Consider the following 26,210-nt stretch of genomic DNA (forward strand, 5'->3'; position numbering starts at 1 on the left):
TTTTTTTTTTCAGCGGCCGAAAAAATAGTAAAATATCAAATAAGTCGATGCGGCAACTGAAAATCGATGCGGGCGGGGAGCGGGCTGGGACGAAAATTATGAATTTCTTGGTATTTTCAGCGCCATTTTGAAAATAGTAAATAGTAAAAAAATCGATGCGGCGGCCAAAATCGATGCGCACGAGGAAGAGAAACTGGTTTCTTTTTTTACTTGGCCTAATATATGTCCCCGCCGGAAGTAGCATTTTGTAGCCAATATACAATACAGGTCAAAAACTAGAAATGTCGCTACAGCGACTGGTTATACCCCCGCCAAACAACATTTCATAAGCTTTGGTCAAAACAACATTTCATAAGCTTTGGTCAAAAAACTGAGGAAGTAGTTAAATCCGCAAGATCTTTCCTTGATCTTCTGCCATTAATATGCCGTTACCATGGCAACGTACTTTCGGGTACTGTCGAAAAATGCGTCTTGCACATCTACAACCAAAGGCACACATCTGTACCAAGTTTCATGGAAATTGGGCAAAAACTGAGGAAGTAGTTTGCCACACAAAATTTTCCATCATTTTGGCTCATAATATGTGAGCTGTTACCATGGCAACATACTTTTTGTCACTGTCAAGAAATGTGTCATGCTGATCTATATCCTAAGACAAACATTCAATATGAATTCCATGAGAATTGGAAGAACACTGATGAAGCAGTTTTGCCATGAAGCATTTTGCCCTATATTTTACCAATAACATGCCGTTACCATGGCAACGCACTTTTTGCCACTGCGGAAATATGTGTCTTGCACATTAACATATTCAGATGAACATCTGTACCTAATTTCATAAAAATTGATCAAAAACTGTGGGAGGAGTTCGCGACGCAAGATTTGTACCCATTTTTGCCCATAATATGCCGTTACCATGGCAACGTACTTTTGGGTACTGTCAAAAAATATGTCTTGCACATCTACAACCCAAGGCACACATCTGTGCCAAGTTTTATGGGAATCGGTTGAAAACTGAGGAAGTAGTTCGCGACGCAAGATTTGCAACGGACCGACCGCCCGACCGACCGCCCGACCGACCGCCCGACCGACCGACCGCCCGACCGTCCGCTGATTCCTATATACCACCTTCAAACTTCGTTTGGCGGGGGTATAATCAAGGTCAAAGGTCAAAGAAGTCAAAGGTCAAAATTCTGTGTAGAAGTTTTGAAGCCCTCACCTAGTGCCATCACATAAAGCAAACGGAATCAAAATCGGGTTAGAAATGGCGAAGGAGTAGCATTTTGTAGCAAAATGTACAATATAGGTCAAAGGTCAAGGTCAAAGGTCAAAGAAGTCAAAGGTCAAATTTCTGTGTAGAAGTTTTGAAGCCCTCACCTAGTGCCATCACATAAAGCAAACGGAATCGAAATCGGGCTAGAAATGGCGAAGGAGTAGCATTTTGTAGCAAAATGTACAATACAGGTCAAAGGTCAAGGTCAAAGGTCACAACTGAAATTCTGTGTAGAAGTTTCAAAGTTCCCATGTAGTGCTATCATATAAAGCAAACAGAGTCAAAATTGGCTCATAAATGACAGAGAAGTAGCAAATTGAACATTTTGATCACACACGGACGCACGGACGGACACACACACAGACACACACACGTACGGAGCCCGTTTCATAGTCCCCTGCTCGAACTCGTTTGGCGGGGACAAAAAATGATTACACATGTGCAATGTATTTCTACCTATGAACAGATTTAACTGAACAGTAGACAAACAGAGTTACTTTGCTTGGGAGAGAAAACAAAATTTCAGTATTAAAAATCAAGAGGGAGAATGAATAAAAAAAATTAGCTGACTACAGATGACTTGGTACGTTACAATCAACATATATGTAGAACATACCGTAAGTACATACGTACATACCTACTGAAGTACATGCAAAACACACACACACACACACACACACACACACACGCACACACACACACACACATTTACTATGTGCATATTTAAAAGACAAAGAACAAATCCATCACATATTAATACAATGACCTAATCAGTTTTAGGAATGAATGACAACCCAGAACAAGTGTCTGTAGATCATTAAGATTTGGAAGTTTATTTGTGACCTACTACAACAAAAGGATCCAAAAGACGGGGAGGTCGATTTTCTACAACATGGCAGTATTCCCTTGCTCTTCCGCTTTAATTTCATATAACATGACTGAGAAGACTACTCTGTTGCGGAGATACTGATGATTTTATGAGACCATGTTGAGTGGTCTTGGAAATCGACATTTTGAGAAAACCGCCTTCAAAGTTTTCTTTCCAACGCAATCGTGATCGAGGGGAGGTAAGACAGTTTTCACCTCTTGACAATAGATGGTATGCTCCTAGCAACCTCAGTGACGCTCATTCAAGCTGAGTGCCAGCAGTCTACGCATGACCAATAAGTATAAATCAGGATGCCACACACTGACCAATAAGACCACTCCCTCATTGCTACAGTAGGGGTGGAGTCTATCTATAGCGCTAAATCCAAATCTTTGGACACGTTTCTGTTTTGTTGAAAGTCAGAAAAGCACGGCCCAGAAAAACGCTACTTTCTTTCCTTTCCTTTGGCCATTTAGCTTCTGGATTTCGGCAGATGATAGACAAAACATTAGACTACAAGGTTATGCCACAAACAGAAATTTGGTGGTTTTGACAGATTTTGATGATGTGAGTTCAAATTTGATTTTCTTGGCTCAGCCATCTGTGACTTTCAGATCCTTTTGTCGTGGCGGATCACATTTTTGCTTTGTTTTTTCTTCCCACTAGAAAGACCTTATATTCTATGTCAATAGCCGAAATACATTTTCTTGTTTGAACAATAACAGGGCAGTCCACGATGTGAAATTTAAGTCTCCCATACAAAATTTTGATATTGAGCATGACTGTCCTATGTCCTATGATATGTAAGCAGCTGATGGGTCTACATGCTTGGTGGCACCTTAATCATGGTTCTTGATCGTTTGACCACAACCATCAAGACTGTAATCAAAGGATTGAAATATGAAGCCAACTGCCTTGTTAAAGTTTAGATACATTCTGTGCGTTTGCAAGTTCTTTGTCTACAGCATGTCATCATTTCTTGGCATGGTACTCAGAATGCTCTCAAGACTTTACTTTTTCAGACATTGCAAACTATCCACCAGAGAATTCCATCTGCCACACGCAAGGCCAGCTGATGCTAACGATGCTCTACTCATCATTAACAGCTCAAGACTAGAGGTGGTCATCTCTTTTTGACCAATACAAGAAAGGTCAGCAAACTGGTCATTAGCTCTTCCCACTAACAAGGCACATGACCTTGATTTTATAACAACCTCATCCCCAAATGAAAATACTTCGCATGAACCAAAGAAATGTCTAACCAGTGTATCTGTTCCCTATCCTTGCCAAAATCAACACACTCCACACTATATGCTGGCAGTAAGACCCGTCTGGTTTGGGCGCTGGTTGTTGGGTTTTTTTTAATGTTAACGTCTATATAAATATATATATGTAATCACCAATAAATCATAGTTAATTTATGAATTGACAAAGCATTGCACCTGACTCCTTGCATTACCCATTGAATCATCATTTCTTCTGACTTTGAAAGCCGCCCAGTCATGGTCAACATACACATACAAGTAAGTTAGTGTTTTCAAAATAGGTAGACCTGTATAGATGTAAAGAAAACCCCAAAACACAATGCCCCCGCAGTTTCAGGGCAGAAGAATAAACATCTATTTTGACCACCGTGTGATTTGTTGTTGCAGTGTGTACACGTACAGGCATGGAATGGTTGGGATAAAGTCTCAATCTAAAATACCTTAGATAATTCAAATCAAGAAAGCCATCACATAAAACAATACTAAAAAAAAATTTATATTGGGCATAGAGAACTGCAACATTGAAACTTTAAAGTCTACATTAAAAGTGCATGCAATAAAACACACACACTATACACAAATGGCAGAGGTCTAGATACACACAAGGTCATGGAACAGGCCAGCTTACTTTAATGCATTCAAATTTATGGATATAATTTTTATAAACACGCAGTTACAAGCTACAGCTGTTTTCCTTCTGCCTAGACAGATCTACTGTAATACATTACTTGGGATCCAGTTGGCATAGTCAGTCATTGCCTGTCTAACAAGCTGTTTGTTAATAAGCCAGTTCGTAATTAGCTCATGTATTACACATTGGTACAAATGACCTTTCTTTTTGCTCAGTTGGTTAGGCACTTCACTCGTTTACAGAGCGGCATAATGCATAAGATTGCCCGACATAACAATATATGGAATTCAAGTTCAAACAAAGAATGGGCCTGCGTTTAGAGCAGGTGATCAGAATACTCCATCAGTTGACAATTTAGCAGGCATCCATTTCATTGTTTTGTATTGAACGCAATAACAGCTTATTTCTTTTTATACTGCAAAATACCATTCTTGCTGTCAGGTGGATGTGCTGGCAAGCACCATTTAAAGGATCACATTAATAATCATTGCATCACAGATGCTTATCTCAGTAAATTAACAAACCAAAATGCCTGTTATGTGTTAGTACAAATGACCTTTTTTCTGCTCATGCACAAAGTGGAATTATAAACTGGTCTCTTGTTATAATGGTGTGCATAAATTTGAGTATCACAGTAAACCTGTCTACTTGACAAGGTTACCATGGCAATTTGTGAATCTTTTAGGAAGCACTTCCATTACACAATAACTGCAGTGCAACAACCAGACTACAATATAGGTCATGTATATATTTAATGCAAGCTTCTGATGTTGTGTTGCAAAGTGGTTAGAATAAAGGCTTCCTCAAAAGAGCCGACACCTGTTGTTTCATAAATGCTAGATGAAGAGCACACACATAAAAACGATCTCCTCTCCAAAGTGCTCACTTGACTGGGGGAAACCCCTCAGGAAATTGGGCAACTGATCCTGCCAATTAAGCCATCAAAGGTTGGGGTTTTTTGTCCCTGGTCAGATGAAAGTGATATTAAAATTTTGTGTTGTCTTCTCACTGCACAGTGCTGTCAAAAGATGAAACAAAATCAAATTCCAAATGTTTGAACTCACTCACTCGCTCTAACTCACTCTCACTCACTCAGTTGGTCATTTATTAATTTACTTACCAATACTTATTTACTCACTAATTCCTTCATACACTCACTAAATTTAGTCACTTATTTCTCCCTTCATTCATTCACTCATTTACTCTTGATCGTTCACTCATTCATTCATTCATTCATTCATTCATTCATTCATTCATTCATTCACTCATTCATTCATTCATTCATTCATTCATTCATTCATTCATTCATTCATTCATTCGTCTCCATTCACTCCTTCACTGGTAGTGCAGTACATGATAAAAACAGACAGATTTGATCAGCTACTGGTACAATATATTCACTGGAAATGAAAACCTTGGCTTCTGGAATTCAAGATTTAAACATTTTACTGACCAGAGTCATTTTGTTCCTGTTGCTATTGCCAGAGTAAGCTCAAAGTCAGCATCAACCACAAACACATGTACACTGTAATGTGTCACATGATTTTGGGTCCTCTTATTCAAATTTTGCAAGCCTGATATCTTTGGAGTAAAGTATAAATTTGTACTACACCTTGTATTTTATACAGTCAATAAGAACACTTGTTCAATGATATCAAACAGGCACTCGTCAGAAAACAGGAGACTTTGTCTCAGACGGTCAAAATTTCACCATGAACAGCAAAACTTTCGCTGAAGAAATAAAATCATTAACAGAAAAAATGAAGTTTACATTCAACATGCAGCAGTTTATAGATGTACACCATACCTGCTAACATTTCAAGATGAAATATCTTACTCATGGATTGCAAAAATCTTATTTTATATGCAAACTGAAGTTAAAAATCTTACTTTCAGTCAAATCTTCAGAAAATACACATGAAAGGTATATCTAAATATTTTTTTAAAATCTGATTTCTCTGACAGAAAATCTGATTTTGCTATTTTTTACAGAAAAAATCTTACTGAATCTGATAAAATCCTACTAGTTGGCAAGTATGGTACACGTATTCCTGAATACTTGATGAAATACTACTGAGAGCAAAGAATGATCTCACATTATGGCATTCGGGTCTTAATCTTGGTCCTGTTCAGAAAAGTCAACACTCAATATACAACCCCTCTTTGACCATAATGCCAGTCATTACACACAACAAGCACTGAATGTAAACGTTCATGGTACCAGATTGTGCCTACCAAACTCCTCATTTCAAACTCTCTCCATTTTCACCATGACATTATATACGCGTACTCTAAATGCCCAACATTTTGCAATGTGGAAATGCTAGCCAATTCCATACTCGCTAAAGTAATGCTAACACAGCATGCAACATTTTAAGGACATTGAAATACAATTGTACATACAGAAATACTCTCATCCACAAAATAATAAGTGAATTTCACGAATATTGGCAATTTTTGTATGCAAAAGGTTGCAGAAGCATTTTCTACTTTTACAAAAAGTGTTGTCCAGATTCTTCATAATCATACTTACGCAGCAGTTCAGGCGATAACCTTTCTTTGACAAAATTAAGCTTATCTATTAAAACCTGTGTATCTTCATGATTTATCAGTTTGCTTTTTCACTGCAGTCAGCTCAAGTACAAGTGTATCACATGAACTCTTTACCAAAAAAAAAAAAAAAAAAAAAAAATTACTTCCAAATTAAACCAGCATGATGTGATTCATCATGTTACTGTATCGGATGCCCTTTGTTTTCTTCAAATTCTATTCTGGGGGAAAAACAGGTACACTAAACAAGTGATCACAGTTGTAACCACAAAAGTTGCTTTATCAAGTTTGACATGCCGATAGTTACTTCAGATAGTGATGATCAAAAAGTGCAATGCTCTCATGCAAGGCCCACTAACAATGCCATGAAAACAACATCTCTCAACAGCTATCTCTTCACCGCAAAACAATATGAGGTCAAAATTGATATTGTGAAACTTGTTTCACTTTCATATGGGTCATGTACATCTGGCAGAGGTATTCAGGTGACATGTACTTATAAAAGCTATATTCTGTTTAATTATTCAGCTTGAAGCACCACTTCAAACAAACAAGACTGTTTGTCTCATCGCCATTTCACGAGGCAAGAAATTTGTGAGAAGTTGCATTGGTAGTATTTGTTATCGCTGCATTTATCACAAACTCAACACAAAATAATATCTGAGCCAGGAAATTTATTACAGGTTTCATTACACTTAGTGCCATTAGTGACTAATACAATATGACATTTTTCAGCAAACATATATTGATAGTAATACTGTTTCCTGAGAAAAAATAAAATAAAACCAGCAAAACTTGTGAAAACACTGATGATCAGATCAGAAGGTAACAGCTTAACAATGCTAACTCAAAATGACATTCTACATTGTTTGAGGGTTTTTTGTTTTTTAATTGCATGTTTTGTTTTGTTTTTTACTTCTTTGTACACATATTGTACATGCTCAGAACGAATGTAGATTTTTCCTTGATTTTGCAGGAAAGAATAAATTTCTACTACAGATTGTGTTTTAGTATACTTTATCCTTGATACATTCCACGAAGAGTCCAAAACAAAATGTCCTTCAGAAAAAAATTAATTTTGGAAAGACTTACAGCAATCAAAAAAAAAGTAAAAACATTATGGCATGGCATTCATGACAAAGACCTCAAATCTAAAATGCTGACAAATGATTTTAGGGAATCACAGAATTCAATGTTAGCTTATTGATCAACACTGAACTTTATTTTTTGTTATTTTTTTCATGTGTATTTGTGTTTGTGTGTGTGTGTGTGTGTGTGTACTCACTCAAATTGTCACTGAAATCTACTTTTTGAAAGTTTGCAGAAAAAAAAAAAAAGCTTCTTCTCTAGACATAAAGAATGACACAATATCCTCATCATCTAAGCCAGGAATGTGACATTTTCATTTTTCCAGACTTTGAATTTGGCTAGAAATAAATAAAATAAGAAAGAATTATAAACAACCTAGAGGAAAAGTCTAACATTTAAAGCATTAAAAACACAAATGTGACCGTGCATCACAAAACGAACAAAAAGTTGCACCCCTTGATTTTACGTGAGGACTCAAAAAAGGTGAAACGAGTCAACTAAGTCAATATTGAGTTTTTCATATTTTCTGAAAGAACCACCCTTTTTCAACATTATTCTTAAGTTTGGGATCATAAAATGAATGGGGAAGTGCATTTTCAGCAGTTTTTCTACAACTCTTTTTGTAGAGTAGTGAGATCTTAGAAGCCCCTTTTCAACCCTTTGCACACTCTTCACTTTCAAGTCTGATAACTTTTGAAGGGATAAGGCTACTGCTTTAAAAGTTGGCATTAATCATGGACAGAATGTGTTAATAGAGCATGCTCATTTTAAAGTTAATCTGATAATCCCTTCATTGTTGTTGCCGCAGTGGTTTACACCCTGTTTTTTGTCCCATTCATCGCACAGCTAGCATGGTTTGGTAAAGATTATAGCGCTTGAATAGACAGATAGACCCTGTTCTTCAGAGCCTCTTTTCTCGGTTCACACTTTTCCAGACTGTGTGCTTTCTGTCCAATATTTAGACAGAATAGGAGAGTACATTTCCATTAAAGGGTGTGTACAGTTCTGGTCGAGGTGAGGATTTAGCTTTTAACGTTTTGCGAGATATTCAGAAACCACTCTATGAGATGTCAAAGAACATGCAGTTCTAAGGGGTATCAAAAGTTTATTCAATGAAAATCGGTTTTGAAATGGCTGAGATATCCAAAAACAAGGTGAAAGAGAGAGATCCTAATAAAGTTGTGGCATGTCGCCTTTTATTATTAGCACTTTTTTTGATATCTCAGCCATTTGAAAACCAATTTTCATCAAATAAACGTTGAATCCTTCTTAAAATTACATGCTCTTTCATATTTCATAAGAGGCTTTTCATTATCTCACTAAGGAATGTTCAAAACATGAATCCCCACCTCAACCAGTACTGTACAGTTCCTTTAAGCTATACATCATTTTAAAGCTTAGAGTCTGCTCTTTCAGAATCTGCACTTAACTAAAAATCCATGTCTGACGACTTTTTGTTTGTTTTGTGATGCAGGGTCACAAATACACACAACACACACAGAGCTGCTATCAAATCAACTTTTTATGAAACGGGGCTCTGATCTGATTCGTCATAAGCAAGGACGCAAAGCCATGGCATATCAAATGCCCTGACGTCTTGATGTACTACTTGTAGTTCCAACAGCTTCAATGCATAAAACTCTTCTCGCAAATCCAGCAAATGCCTTTGTTGGGGGTAAATGTTTGTGTGATGGATAAGAGCACAGCAGCAGATAATGTACAGTTACCTTGTCCTGTGTTCCCCTTTTGACCTCTGGCTGCTAATTGATCTACACACGAAATAATGACTATTTCAATAGCCCAGAATTCAGTTAACTTCTAAAACTTTTCCAATACTATACAACACACTTCACTGTCTCACAGTGAATACATGCAGTATGCATTTTAGTGACTGATGTTCAAAAATCTATCAAATACAAGGTATGAAAGGTGTGATTTGTAGAGCTACGTGACTACACACTACTACAGCTAGCAGCGACATCAATGATCAATTCTCCCTATCATATATAGCTCTCCAAATCTGAACTTGTGTGGCGCTCTAATTTTTTTACCTTTGATTCCTAGGACACTAACTTCAGGTTATGAACACGCGATGTGTAAATGTGCACTTTCAGGCACATTGAATGCCGAAGTACCAGCTAGTAATCACATAGGGCCTACGTATCAAATTCTGTATTACAGTCTCGCGAATAATAGAGTTATTTTCTAATCGGTAACTTTACTTTGATAAATCGGATTCTTCTGCGAGGCGGCCCAATGCTGGGACAATGATGCCAAACGACAAAATTATGGAAAATATCCATAGATGAAGGACGTGACATGGGTGAGGTTCCCAACAGACAAAGTTCAGCGGACAGCGTGGAAAAGTCTGCTTCGCAGGATAGACCACTTTGACCTGAAGTCAAACTTGCGTATTTGTTCGAGACATTTCCAGAAAGGAATGTACGATCAAAGATTCTACACTACGTAGGATCTTTGGTACCATTTTACAGAACCGCAAAACCGGAAGTGTACTTCCCAAAAGCGATCAATCAGATATTGGTATCACTTAGTGATATCGCTTGATATCAGCTAAATGCGATAGGGAGAATTGACAATATAATCTATCTTGAAAGGCAAACTGCAAGTTTCACTCACCATTTCAAATGGATTAGCAAACGATGTTTTCATGGCTTGAACCTTCTTCTGGGCAGCGGTCATCTCTGATTGGCTGGCATCACTCTCCGGCACGTCAAATAACGTGATGGTGGGCGTGGCAGAAGATACCGCTGGCCGAGAGGGCGTGGTCCCCTCGGGAAGAAGAGCCGAGGTTGAAGATACAGTGACTGGGGGACCTACAGGTAGGAGCCAATCATGAAAACTTAACACAGTAAGAGCTATACAACAATAAAAACTATTTAAAGGGACGGTACAGTATTGGTGGAGATGAGAATTGGACTTTTAACTTTTTGCGAGATACCAAGAAAACACATATGATATAGTACAGAGTATAGCATTTTCAGAGAAATTCAAAGTTTATTTGATGAAAATCGGGTTTGGAATGACTGAAACATCCAAAAACAAAGTAAAACAAAGCAATTGTAATAAATTGTGGGTCCCACACTTTATTAGAATTGCTCTTTTTTGGATATCTCAGCCATTTCAAAACCAATTTTCATCAAATAAATGTTGAATTCCTCATAGAATTACATGCTCTTTCATATTTCATTAGAGGTTTCTCATTATCTCACAAAAAAAAATTTAGAAACCTGAAATTAGGTCTCAACCAAAACTGTACAATCCCTTTAAAAGACAAATTAAAAAAATAAAAACAAAACAAATAGAGTGCAATTCTACACAATGATCCATTCTGCTTTAACAAGAATAGTGGAGAATGTTATCCAAACAGTAGAGGTTTCATTAGAACTGAACTTACTAATTGTATTTAAGAAAGTTATGGAATTTTTAGAGTTCCACATGTTTTTGAGAAAGGCTGATTTTGGTGGCAATCAAACTTGGACGGAGTGATAGCATGACCTAACTAGTTCTCCAGTGATCTATACAAAAAACTTCACTAAACTAATTTTCTTCTGAATTGCCATAAAAAGAAAAGACTTTAATCCTTCACATGAAGTTTCAACGATGACAAATTTCAAGGAAGAAAAGGTTCTAGATGCTACATCAATGAGCAAAAGCCCAATGCCTACATGGAGTATATATCAGTGAACAAAGCAATGAAAAAATATTGAGTTTACAACATCAACAGTACCAAATGATCCCATTAAAAACAGATTTAGAGAGAACAATCTAGATCAGCGCATACACAATTTGTGTGTGTGTGTGTGTGTGTGTGTGTGTGTGTGTGTGTAAAATTGTAATCAGTCATGTCATATTTCATGAGAGAACACATATTGGATATATGCAATGTGTTTGCTATCATGGGGATGTTATAATTTCACAGTAAAGTCATATTCCACAACTAACTCAGGTATTGTCACTGTCTTCTTTTGTTCTTGTTGTTTCTTTATATACCAGCTCTTTGTGTCTGTCATATTATTGCACCTCAGCTAGGATTAAAGTCAGGGTACAAGAGGAAGGAGACAGACGTGTTGATTTATGCACCGCTATACCACCGTCCCACAATGCCACAGCTGTGGGACAGCCGGCTTATTTGGATGCAAAGTGCTGCGGATTCATCCATTCTTGGATCAGGTTTCATGCCGAGTTGCAATGGTAAAATAATATTTCAAAGAAAGCGATCGATTCAAAGTGGGTCAAATCACTTAACCTGTGTAACTGATGCCCCACTTGAGTCTTAATAGTGCCTTTCACTTCCTATGTGCACTCTTTGCTTTACCGCAAGCAGGGGGTGTGCTGACACTTTCATTAAATGAAACTAAGGTTTTACACTACACTGCTAGTAGCCTCACAACCACTGCAAAATGTGAAAAGCTGTACACATAACTCGAAAGCATACTCTGAAGGTAGGGGATACCTTTTACAGACCTCCCAAAATGCAGCAAAACATTAAATATGAACCTCAGGGGACTTGTTTAGGCCACTGCTTAGAAATTTGGAAGTCAACAATTATCTACAATTTGAATAATGCACAAAACTCAACTACTCAGTAGTTCTGTGTGTCAGCCACACTTAAGCCTTTTTGTTGCAGTCTTCTGTTTTTTTTATCTATAAACACAAATCTAAAAGTATAAGAGCTGATGTAATAACATATAGAGTGTGTGGCAAGAATGTATATAGAAATGTTTGTAAGTTTTGATGAACTTTCTTCACAAAATATACATGATGGACACACATGCAGTGCATGGGTCTGCAAAGGTAGCCTAGTAATGTACTGGAATTTACGGTGAGCCCCGAAAAAAATTCCATTCAATATCTAACGGTCAATAAAAATGTACTAAATGTTACCTTCCACTTTCAATACTTTATGGGAGCTTCTAAAATGATACTCTCTTCAACATACAACTCTTCATTTAAGGCATGCAAATGGGATTCCCTACCTTTAAAAGTGGATATTTTTGCACAGGGAATTTTTCGCACAAGGGCGAGCAAGATGAATTTTGCGTGTTTCTAATTCTGCAAAATCAAGACGCTAATTACTGGAACATATGGCAAGCAGAAATTATGCTAGTTTCTGGTTGCTCGAATAGTGCACAAATTTCAACACCACAAAAATTTCCACTTTTTAACCCTATTTTAACTGGGGGGGGGGGTCAAATTGACTCCCCCCCCCCCACCCCCTCGACAATTCACGCCACGATTCTGCAACATGCAAAGATTTTTCCGCGTCGTTTCATGACTTTTTTCATTGAAGTCTCCTGCATATTTTGAGACCAAATTTGTGACGTCCGGGTACACCGTTCTGAAGTTATGCAATGTTATGCATGTCAACCCGAAAACAGCTGAAATTCATGATTTCGTGTGCAAATCCAATGCAAATTGTGTTTTTTTGTTTAATTGATATAAATTACATTATTTCAACTTTTGAACTTTGAAAATAATCAATTCTAATGTAGATAAGCTTGAAAAAGTGCCTGCAACAAATTTTGGCAAAAAACAATAGAAAACAAAAGGTCGAAGAAACAGTAAAATACATAAGAAATTAACAAAAACAATAAAAAACATAACAAACTGATTTTGATCGCACTATTTTTTTACAAGAAAATTGTTTGATGTGTCTTGAGGAACTCTGACACAAAAATTTAGCAATCCTTCATTCTTTTTGATGGAGCTACAGGTGAAAATATGATTTCATGCATAAATTTGCATAATTAATTTATTAAAAAATATAAAATCACCACTTTTCTATTGTATGACCATGTAATCTTGTCGTTGACATCTGGCTCTATGATCAGGCAAAATTTTGCGGCGATCGCATGATCGGCGGCCGAGATCTGAAGGGGGGGGGTCAAATTGACACCCCCCCCCAGGTAAAAACTTGGTCTCAAAAAGCCAGCTAAAATAGGGTTAAGGATAGGGTATGCAAAAGTGTTTCATATATCCAACTCCCAAAGAACAAGGAAAAGTAGAAATTACGCGGTGCGTAATATATGTCCCCGCCGGAAGTAGCATTTTGTAGCAAAATGTGCAATATAGGTAAAAAATCAAGGTCAAAGGTCAAAGAAGTCAAAGGTCAAAATTCTGTGTAAAAGTTTTGAAGCCCTCACCTAGTGCCATCACATAAAGTAAACGGAATCGAAATCGGGTTAGAAATGGCAAAGGAGTAGCATTTTATAGCCAATGTACAATACAGGTCAAAAATCAAGGTCAAAGGTCAAAGAAGGCAAAGGTCAAAATTCTGTGTAACGTTTTGAAGCCCTCACCTAGTGCCATCACATAAAGCAAACGGAATCGAAATCAGGTTAGAAATGGCGAAGGAGTAGCATTTTGTAGCCAATGTACAATACAGGTCAAAAATCAAGGTCAAAGGTCAAAGAAGGCAAAGGTCAAAATTCTGTGTAGAAGTTTTGAAGCCCTCACCTAGTGCCATCACATAAAGCAAACGGAATCGAAATCGGGTTAGAAATGGCGAAGGAGTAGCATTTTGTAGCAAAATGTAGGTCAAAAATCAAGGTCAAAGGTCAAAGAAGGCAAAGGTCAAAATTCTGTGTGACGTTTTGAAGCCCTCACCTAGTGCCATCACATAAAGCAAACGGAATCGAAATCGGGTTAGAAATGGCGAAGGAGTAGCATTTTGCAGCAAAATGTACAATATAGGTCAAAAATCAAGGTCAAAGGTCAAAGAAGTCAAAGGTCAAAATTCTATGTAGAAGGTTTGAAGCCCTCACCTAGTGCCACCACATAAAGCAAACGGAATCGAAATCGGGTTAGAAATGGCAAAGGAGTAGCATATTGTAGCAAAATGTACAATATAGGTCAAAAATCAAGGTCAAAGGTCAAAGAAGGCAAAGGTCAAAATTCTGTGTAGAAGTTTTGAAGCCCTCACCTAGTGCCATCACATAAAGCAAACGGAATCGAAATCGGGTTAGAAATGGCGAAGGAGTAGCATTTTGTAGCAAAATGTACAATATAGGTCAAAAATCAAGGTCATAGGTCAAAGAAGTCAAAGGTCAAAATTCTGTGTAGAAGTTTTGAAGCCCTCACCTAGTGCCATCATATAAAGCAAACGGAATCGAAATCGGGTTAGAAATGGCGAAGGAGTAGCATTTTGTAGCAAAATGTACAATATAGGTCAAAGGTCAAGGTCAAAGGTCACGACTGAAATTCTGTGTAGAAGTTTCAAAGCTCCCATGTAGTGCTATCATATAAAGCAAACAGAATCAAAATTGGCTCATAAATGACAGAGAAGTAGCAAATTGAAGATTTTGATCACACACGGACGCACACACGGACACACGGACGCACGGACGGACGCACGGACGGACGCACGGACGGACGGACACACACACACGTACGGAGCCCGTTTCATAGTCCCCTGCTCGAACTCGTTCGGCGGGGACAAAAAGAGAAAATGACAGACAGAAACTACTGTATGAGTTGTCAAAATGTGAACTTCATAATACAGATTACATTTAGAGGATAACAGTACTGGCTGAGGTGGGGATTCATGTTTTGAACATTCCTAAATGAGATAATGAGAAACCTCTTACGAAATATGAAAGAGCATGGAATTTTAAGAAGGATTCAATGTTTGTTTGATGAAAATTGGCTTTCAAATGGCTGAGATATCAAAAGAAGTAAAAATGATAAAAGGCGACAGGCCACGGCTTTTATTAGGATCTCTTTGTTTCACCTTGTTTTTGGATATCTCAGCCATTTCAAAACCGATTTTCATCATATAAACTTTTGATACCCCTTAGAATTGCATGCTCTTTGACATCTCATAGAGTGGTTTCTGAATATCTCGCAAAATGTTAATGACATAAGTTAAATCCTCACCTTGACCAGACCTGTACACACCCTTTATTATCTGATTTTATGTTGCTTTGTATGAAAACTGAAAAATCAGAAAAGTAGATCATTGAAAAATTTGGGGGAAAATCAGACACACAAAAAGAGTTATGAATTGACAGAGTTAACAGAGTAAGACAAACTGGCAACTCCATGTGCATAGGTGTTGTACACAAATCTCAGTAATTCTCATTTTTCTCAAATAATAATTTTACAGAAAAAATATATACAAGTATATATTTTTTGCTACAACACACATTTAATACTATAATACTATAATTAATACGGTTAATACTATCTACACTTCATCAGGTTCATATCATTTTTTTGTATGTGTCTTTTCTTTTCACAAAATTTTCAGTGATCTTCTTTTTATTATTTATTCTTTTATAATGCAACATAATATTAGGATGGAATTCCCCTCTAATCCTAAAAGGGGATGGCAGTCCACTCCCTTATGTTTCACACAATAATTCTGCAATGCGAGACGGCCTCGTCATGAGGCTTCTTGACTTTTTTTTTCAAGTCTCGCGCAAGTTTTGAGACCAAATAGGCGACTGCTGCGTGTACTGTTATGAAGCCATGCCCCCCAAAATGGGCATAATTTTGTGATTTTGTGTGCATTTCCTATGGAAAACAGTGCTCTGTCATGAAACTCAGAAAAACCTGGTTAATTTTTACTGTTCATCACTTTGATTAATTTTATGCTGATCCATAGAAAGGTGGAGTCAGCAGGCTTGTCTTGCTCCAAGGGATGGTTCTAGTTACTTTTCATGCCTTGACTTAAACTACATCCATTATCATCTGAGTTGTAAAAAGCATACATAGTAAGGTTCTACACTAATTTTTTTTTTCTCTTCTTCCCGCAGTGGCCCGTTTGGGTCACTAAATTCTCTAAATCTGACATTTTTGGTAAATCAAACAAGAAATGTAGTGGCCCAAAATAAGAGCCATGTAACAATCCATTTTGAATCTTAGTACAACCCTATTAAGCTACCAAAAAATAACCGCTTTCGATATTTGGTCGTCCGACTTCTATTTTTAGTGGACCCAGGCCACAGAGCCAATGATAATGTCACCTCCTGCATATAGGAAGTGGTCTTAATTCACAACGTGGAACAAGATTTTACATTCTGTACAAGACAATCGACAAGGCCTCGCCTTACTACACACAGCATCCAATACTTCACTCGAGTGCAAAATCTCGTGCTATTGCACATGTGGCCATATACTATTTGTATAACATCCTACACTTGTGAACACTACACACATCATTGGTAATCTACCTGGCTTGGACTTGTCCAGCGATCTTTGACCTTCGTCGTGGACATCGTCGTGGGGACAGTACAGCAAACTGTCAAGAGGGTCCAGGAGGGGAGCAGAGAAAGTGTTGGTCTTGGAAACAAAGACCTCACTCTCTTTGGCCTGGAGAAATGCAATTAGAGTAAAACACTATAAGCATCTTTCAGATATTATTTTCTTGAATTCAGAAATACAATGTAGGGCCCACTTCTTTAAATGAAAACTACACTCAACTGCTGTATGTCTTCTCAGAATATTCATATACAAAGGTATGGAGACATTACAGTCGTATTGTAAGTTAATCTCATTTCATTTACAGATCAACAGGGAGTTTCGTACTTACGAAAAACCTCAAGAGTGAAACACCATATTTAAAAAGCAACTTTCAGATATCATTTTCTACAATTCAAAAGGAGAGCCAATTTTCTTTTGAAAAATATGTCTTCTAGAAATACTGCGATACATAGGTATGGAGACATGACAGTCATATTGTAATTCAATCGCATTTCATTCACATCAACAGGGATTTCACACTTATGAAAGAACTCACTTGTAATTATGTTTCTGAAATGCATTCCTACATGCACTCAAAATGGCAGTGCATTAAGAAGTACAAAGCACATCCACATCCTCACTTTCATCATTCACAACTACATGTACAAACGTGTACACACTAGTCTTGCATGGACTTATCTTAATACCCAAACCCAAACATGCTGCATGTATAAATCTCTGACCATCATCCGGACCAAAACTCACATGTGGTCCTCATACCCACAATCACTAGCTGGTGACTATGCACCCCTACCCCCTGAAACAATTTCCCTACCCATATCAGGGACTCAAACCCCGCTGACACTTTCAAAAAGAAACTCAAGATGCACCTAGAGTATTTGAAGGAAAATATCACTGATAATGTAATTTCTTAATTATTTGAACTTGTAGTTGACTTACGATTGTTTCTCATAGTAACTCATAAATTGCAAATGTTCACTGGTGTCATATATCTTGAACAGTCAAGCATTTAGAAACATTTTGAAACAGAGACTGCACAAATTTTTATATTATTATTTTAAGAAATTAGTATCCAAGGCATATGCCGACTGTCAGCAGCCTTCCACACAAAGACCGTGGTCTGTAAATCAAGCATATGTAATGACTCTTGATATGTTTAAACATAATATGCACGTTTATGATGTACATATGTACGTTGATGCAGTATGGACGTCTATGTAGAATAGACGTTTATACATGTACAATATGCAGTACGGCCCTCTATGTAGTGTGTGTAGGCACCATGGTTAAAGTGCATTTCACATTTCTTGGGCCTTATCATCATGCTAATTGTCAAAGTTTAAAAATTCCTCTCATCTTAATGCAGTCACAATCCCATTAACTCTTGCCCACTTCATGATAGTTGATATTTTTCCTTTACGTTCAACTCGTACAGCATCTCTGCTTTTTAGAATGTGACAGAACCAAGGGTGCGATTTGCTCTGTGCAAAGTTTTTGGCAGCTCCATGTGGAAGTTAAAGGGAAAACCCACCTTAGGAGCATGCATGCCCCTGGCTTCCATGATGAAGTGATGAATCTCATTGATGTTCTGTTTGATGAGAGGTGGGACGGGGTTGCAACATGCTAGGACCCCGCCCTGGTCTCTGCAAAGGATAGAACCAAGAAAACATGAATGCAATTTGTCACCTAATACTTGTTGGGACATAACAGTAAAGATGCAGCAGCATGCATGGAGATAGCATGGAGTGGAAAGGCTAGTCCAGCTCAGATATATTTGAGAATCCCTGTAACCAACTGTGTACACCTTTACAACTGATCTCTATTGACCGATTCTGTGACGCGCTATGTGTATTTTTGGCATGGGCAGCGCCATTACGCGGTGTCTCAGCCAACCCCCCCTTCCCACTCCCCACCCCTCTCCCTACATTAGCACGCGCGCAGAATGAAAAACTGATGCATGGTTGCTTTAGCCAATGGGCGTCTCGTACTGAGTGCGCGAATGCTTGTTTAGTGTGCGAACCTTTGCTACAAGTGCGCGATAAACATGTTGCCCGTGGGGTGGGGGAGAGCAGGGGGGGTCGGCTGAGACACCGCAATTTGAGCTCATGGCTGCGCCCAGTGCCATAAAATGTCTGCTGCCCTCAACGAACCCGAATCGGTCAATACTTATAGCCGAAGAATATCGATAAGACCAGAACGTTACAGATGAGCACAAACCTCAATGCACATATTCACTGACATGCAGCTAGCATGTGCCATTTGTGTTTTTTTTTTACTTACCCAGTGGGCAGCAAATAAAGATTTACTTGATCAGATCATCCACATTTCTTCACGCTATCAAGTCTTTAAAGGTATCATGACTTACCTAGCTGCTGCTTCAGTCTTCTTTACAAGATTTATTCTTGCTTAGAAGCTGGAACCAGCTTGGCCTTGAGGAGATCTCAACTAATGATCATTAAACTCTTTGTGAACCACCTTTGCACGCCAGACTTGGTCGACGGCACGAAAACTTTGCATATTTTGCTCAAAAGCACAACCACGCATGAACTGACTGATAAATCGTAATATGCCACTGCTTTGCTTTAATATTCACCTCACTTGCTATTTTTTCCACAACTTTGCTGTGATGCATAACTATTTCTAGCTGTTACACTTCTATTAACAGTTACATGTTTTTCAAACAAACAAAACATTTTTCCAAAAGCGCTTATAATGCAATGCAGTCTCCAAATAATGTGGCACGCTGAAGGTTTTCGCCTTGACAAACACAGAATTAACTAGAAATGTCGCTACAGCGACTGGTTATACCCCCGCCAAACAACATTTCATAAGCTTTGGTCAAAAAACTGAGGAAGTAGTTAAATCCGCAAGATCTTTCCTTGATCTTCTGCCATTAATATGCCGTTACCATGGCAACGTACTTTCGGGTACTGTCGAAAAATGCGTCTTGCACATCTACAACCAAAGGCACACATCTGTACCAAGTTTCATGGAAATTGGGCAAAAACTGAGGAAGTAGTTTGCAACACAAAATTTTCCATCATTTTGGCTCATAATATGTGAGCGTGTTACCATGGCAACATACTTTTTGTAACTGTCAAGAAATGTGTCATGCTGACCTATATCCTAAGACAAACATTCAATATGAATTCCATGAGAATTGGAAGAACACTGATGAAGCAGTTTTGCCATGAAGCATTTTGCCCTATATTTTACCAATAACATGCCGTTACCATGGCAACGCACTTTTTGCCACTGCGGAAATATGTGTCTTGCACATTAACATATTCAGATGAACATCTGTACCTAATTTCATAAAAATTGATCAAAAACTGTGGGAGGAGTTCGCGACGCAAGATTTGTACCCATTTTTGCCCATAATATGCCGTTACCATGGCAACGTACTTTTGGGTACTGTCAAAAAATACGTCTTGCACATCTACAACCCAAGGCACACATCTGTGCCAAGTTTTATGGGAATCGGTTGAAAACTGAGGAAGTAGTTCGCGACACAAGATTTGCAACGGACCGACCGCCCGACCGCCCGACCGACCGCCCGACCGCCCGACCGTCCGCTGATTCCTATATACCCCCTTCAAACTTCGTTTGGCGGGGGTATAAATATCAAAATAAGTGAAGACTCTGTCACTAGCTTCACACTCATAGTGTTACAATCAAACAGAACGGTTGGCAGTTCCTTTTAGGCTAAACAAGAAGCAGCATTTACACTCAGAAGGGAAGAAAACGCCTAGAAGAAATGTCTAATGGACAGCAGTTTCTCCTGGTCAGACTCCTGCTTTAAATCTGATAACTTAGGTAGTGTCCAGACAAAAAGTTGATTGATATTTGATACACCTGTAGGGAATTGGATGTAAGAACTCCAAGGAAAAAGATCTCTTCTTAACCCGCAGAGGATGGGCTGATTTTCTACAATTCGCATTTCCCATAGACACTTGGCCGAGCATACTCAGGAATCGTCCTCAGTGGGTTAACCCTATTCTAAGTGGGAGGGGGAGTCAAATTGACCCCCCCTCAACGTTTCGCGCCACGATTCCGCAACGCGCAAAGATTTTGCCACGTCATTTCATGACTTTTTTCATTTAAGTCTCCCGCATATTTTGAGACCAAATTTGCGACGTCCGGGTACACCGTTCTGAAGTTATGCAATGTTTTGCATATGCATGTCAACCCGAAAACCGCTCGAATTCATGATTTCGTGTGCAAATCCAATGCAAACTGTGTTTTTTTGTTTAATTGATATAAATTAGATTATTTCAACTTTTAACTATTGAAATAAATCAATTCTAATGTAGATAAGCTTGAAAAAGTGCCTGCAACAAATTTTGGCAAAAAAAACAATAGAAAACAAAAGATCGAAAAAACAATAAAATACATAAGAAATTAACAAAACAATAAAAAACAAAGGAAAATTATTTTGATTGCGCTATTTTTTCACAAGAAAATTGTTTGATGTGTCTTGAACTCTGACACAAAAATTTAATAATCCTTCAGTCTTTTTGATGGAGTTATAGGTGATAATATGATTTCATGCGTTAATTTGCATAATTAATTTATTAAAAAATATGAAATCAACATTTTTCTATTGTATGGCCATGTAATCTTGTATCTGACATCCGGCTCTATGTTCAGGCAAAATTTTGCGGCGATTGCGCGATCGGCGGCCGAGATCTGAAGGGGGGGTCAAACTGACCCCCCCAGTAAAAACTTGGTCTCAAATAGCCCAGTTAGAATAGGGTTAACTTATAAATCAATTATACTGCAAATGATCCCAGTGATAGAGTACAAGCGACTACCCTTTACATAGTGTCCTCGGAATGGCAGTTTCTTTTCATTAGACTGTTTTTTTTTTTCGTTTTTTTTTTCTAGTCTTAGTAAAGACAGAAATAATTTTGTAGTCTGAATTTTCCTTTTGTTATATCAAAACCTTGTTATAATCATGTCCGTTACAACAGGAGTGCACTCTACATCATCTTTGACTTGGTCTCTACCAGGCAGTTTCCATTTACACTGAATCACTTTCAAAGCATTCAGCACCCTGTTTTGTTTTGTTTTGTTTTGTTTTGTTTTGTTTTGTCTTTTCTACTTACTTGGGGAGTATTTCAGCGATCTGATACATCATGTGAAGAGGGAGGACGTATCCCGTGCTCTCATCCTCCTGCCTAGCAACGCTGTCCCTCCAGGCAAACAGTTTCTTGAAGGCATACAACTGATAAGAAGATACAAATAATAATACAGTATTCATCGCATAATCGGGCATCTGATAATCGGGAACCTCGCTTAAATGACATACGCTTCCCAGAAACATTTCCAATGCATGTTATTTTCACTGGATAATCGGGCGGGGACCTCTGATAAACGGGACAATTTTTCTTCAAGCGATCTTTGATTTTGTTGATATTTTACACAAAAAATCTACCAAAATACCACAACAATATTTCAAAGATTCCCTATCAGTATCAGTTGTCCTTTACATCGAGCTTACAAAGCAAGCTTCGGACTGGTGTGTTTTGACCTCCGTCCATCCAGTACACCTACATGCATAGCCACGAAAGCGCCGTGTATAAGTATCCATGCCATTGCGAAACACATGCTTTCGCGAACATTCTTCTCCCCTACATAATAAAGTAAAGCCATGTGCAGGGAGAGCTAGAGGGTGGCGCCGAGGGGTAGCGTGGTTGTGTATTCATGTACATGTACAGTACGTCAGTATGCATGTGTGTGTGTGTGCACTACATGTACATGTCGTATGCCGTTAGTGTATGGTGAGTGCTCATCGCGAAATCGGGCACCTCGCTTAAAGGGGCCGTGTTTGCTACTCCCAACCTGTCCCGATTATGCGATGAATACTGTATACACGCACATCATTAGTTCAGCTAAAAAAGAAAAGAGAGTTAGCTTCATTCGTTATCAGCATATCATTTATCTCTTTTGCTGAGGGGATCATCCACAAGATTCAAGGGGAAACGAACACTGTAAAACAAGAAATTTCAGCGGCATGCAATATTTGCAAATTGGAGCCGATGGCTTTTAACACGCATGAAATTTTCGCAAAGTGCCTCTGGCATTCAATGCATACAGTGCATGCATTTTAATTCAGCGAATCCTGGCTCCCGCAAAATTTACAAAATTAAAATGCACACAAACACTCCTCGTTTTACAGTATTGATCACCTGCGAAGACCTCTTTCAAACTAGCTGATGAGCTCCTGACAGAATTTCTCTAATCCACTCTTCTGCAGTAGAAGAACATGTTACGGCCAATGTGCAAAATGGCCCGCATATGTTGATGGCATTCTGGTCTTTACTTTTCCACCAGGGACTTTAACCATGATGCCTTTTGCACTTCATGTCACCTTGGAGTTCGGGAGTTCCAGGGAATGGTTTAAGAGTAAAATTTCTGAAAATTCACCTGCCATTTTTTGTACCTGGCATTTCATCAGCAAGACCTTTCATACTAGAAGATCTCTCAGGTTCCCCTGGTACATCAGAGTGGAATTTGCTAAGCATGAAACGGGTATAATATAAAAGCTGTTATTTTCGTGTACAAATATTTTCGTGAATGAGGAGGTCACAGACATTTTTGTTGGATGTTGTTTGAGCAAACAGACTTCAAATCTATTGTTCACCTCATCACTTTGCAATGGCGCTGTTTTTGCATGTTGCTAGATTCCCATCCCAACATTGATTTGCAAAGTTTGTGAAAAGTAGTGTAAACCCTCGCAAAAATAACAGCTTTTACAGTAAGCCTTGATGAGGTTAAAAGGAAGATATATACATTGTAATGTATTCACAGTTTTACATACATAATATGCCATCCATATAATAGCACAAAAATGCATAATGCCAGGAGGGCTGGAGTCTACTGAGCAGATATTACAACATTTTCAAATGCAATAAGAACATACGGAAAATATCTCATCTCTGGTGTTTTTGTAATTGAAAGTATTACCTCCAAGAGAATGAGAATCACAAAAAGCAGAAATATGCAACTCTTTACCAGAACTTTTGCACGTGCACCAATACAGGATTAAGTGTGATTGCACAGACCCTCCTTTTGAGATTTATTGTTGTCAAGCAACAATGGGCTATACATCAATGTAGAGCTGAAAACCTCTATTCTCAAGATCTGACCAATAAAAACAGGCCGACATTTCACTGGTTTGGTGATGCCAGGTCACAATTGTGGGCAAAGCAGACAAAACACTTGATACAAATGGTCCCTGTGAATCACTACCCCGACCAGACTTCTCAGCGACAACTGGGCCCGTAGATCTATAAATATCTCAATAGCAGACTCCTTCCACTCATGATACGCATGCTATGGAGAAGCAGTCTATTTACATCTGCAGCTGCTTTTAATCTCATTAGATATTGTGTGTTAAGACACATGCTCTGAATTCTTCACCATGATGCCCCACTTAAAGGGAAGTACATGTACGTACATACAGATCTATAAAATGTTGCAAATGTAATGGAAGTGTACTGCAAAAATGAGATCCAAAATGAAAAGAAAAAAAATTAATATATCCCATGGAATATGAAGTTGTGCAAATTCAAATACCAAAACTGACAAAGCATTTTGACTAAACTCTCAGTTTGGTGACAGGAAAATCATGTCACGGTCAACTTATTCAAGGTAAAGAAAAAAAAAAACCATTAAAAGATTTCTTAACTTCATTATTGTTGGACACAATCAACTGTTTTCAAATACTGGATCTGATCTGGTCTAGAATTTGATGCCTCACTGCAGCAAATGTCAAGCATCAACTCAACAACAAAACAGTTAGAAGATGATATGTATTGTTCATGCATGTACAGAACTCTTTAACTCTAAAAAAAAAAAAAAAAAAAAGAAAAAAAAAAGGAGAAAGTATTCTTGGGAGTGTTGTAGTGGATGAGTAACTGTTGGACTATTAGCTGGCACAATTACGTCCTCCCAGAGCAGCAGGAAAACAGATCAACAGGTGTCAACACACTAATGGATTGGCCAGGACGGTCTCAGGGCCTATGCATAAGGTGCATGAGTCAATACGTATCTATGTATACACGAAGACGCAAACACACAAAGGCGAAAAGACAGACACACATAATTATATATGAACAAATACACATACACCCTTCACAAACACACTCGGGTATTAATAAACACAAAAGCATGCCCCTGCACTCACAAAACAACAACAGACAATATCCTCACCCGCAGGTGATGGCGCTATGGCATTCAAAGATTTGATCATGAATGAACAAAAACAAATAAATTTTCATGAAACAAAAGGTTTGCTTAATCAAAAGTAGGTAGATTTATAGTTATTTATTGATTTATAGTTTATTAACTGTTCCAATTATCAGGCAAAATAGTACCCTTGTAGTTTTGATTTTTAATATTCTACTGAAAATCAAAATAATGCAATATTGACACCATGATGTAGAGGAGATCACGCTCTACAACATGATACCATTAACTCAATACCCCCCAAAACTGTGATAACGCCCTTCTGGTTTTCAGCTGACGATATGCACTCATACATCTTTAGCTCCAAATATGGGTGCTGCAAAAAGAGATGACTCACATGTTTTATAAATGGAGACTTGTGACATTACCAAAAAGTGCATTGACTTGATGAATTTCGCATTTGTTTTGGGTGCTTCAATTTCATGAAGTCTGATATACAGGAAAAGCATGACTGACGTGATTACTATTTTTACCAAATTTTTCAGACCTTGATTTTATAGCACTGTCGATGATGCATATTTTGTATTACACGTAGGTAAGCAACTTCTCAACATTTTAATCATTTTAAAATGCGCGCGAAAGTTCTTGCCTACACAATATGCATTGGATGCCAGTGGTACGTAAGTCGCGAAAATTTCATGCTGCAAGAAAGACCGTCTGCTCCTATTCGCTAAATTTTCATGCTGCGAATATATCTTGTTTTACAGTATTCTCATGGTATGCTGCTATTTGGGGAAAATACTATGTCGGCGTAAAGGGCCTATTCAAGAGTACCAAGTCTCTCTATGGTGTTAGGAAGATGTAAAGAACAACTTGCTCTACACATTTCAGCATCTTTCAGTTCAAGTGTGGGTGCATTTCAAAGAATATAACACATAGTACCTGGATATGCTTCTTAGGTTGGTTTCTTTCTACAAAAGGTTGGGATTCCCCAATAGAAATGCAAGACAATAAATCTATATCTGTCATATCATTGCACCTCAGCTAGGAGTGAAGTCGGGGTACAAGAGGAAGGAGACAGACATGTTGATTTATGCACCGCTATACCACCGTCCC

The 26,210-nt window shown here is 38.1% G+C and overlaps 1 protein-coding gene across 1 annotated transcript in view; it reads right to left on the minus strand.

Annotated features, from left to right (window-relative positions):
- LOC140239170 (exosome complex component 10-like) overlaps positions 1 to 26,210 on the minus strand; it is a 127,931-nt gene that overhangs the window by 79,530 nt on the left and 22,191 nt on the right. The window contains exons 15-18 of the mRNA XM_072319052.1: positions 22,010 to 22,128; positions 18,433 to 18,544; positions 16,871 to 17,009; positions 10,314 to 10,510 (exon numbers count right to left, since the gene is read on the minus strand). Of these exons, the coding sequence (XP_072175153.1) occupies positions 10,314 to 10,510; positions 16,871 to 17,009; positions 18,433 to 18,544; positions 22,010 to 22,128 (567 nt within the window). The remainder of the gene's footprint in view (positions 1 to 10,313; positions 10,511 to 16,870; positions 17,010 to 18,432; positions 18,545 to 22,009; positions 22,129 to 26,210) is intronic.

This window comes from Diadema setosum, chromosome 15 (assembly GCF_964275005.1).
Source record: "Diadema setosum chromosome 15, eeDiaSeto1, whole genome shotgun sequence".
Taxonomy (NCBI): domain Eukaryota; kingdom Metazoa; phylum Echinodermata; class Echinoidea; order Diadematoida; family Diadematidae; genus Diadema; species Diadema setosum.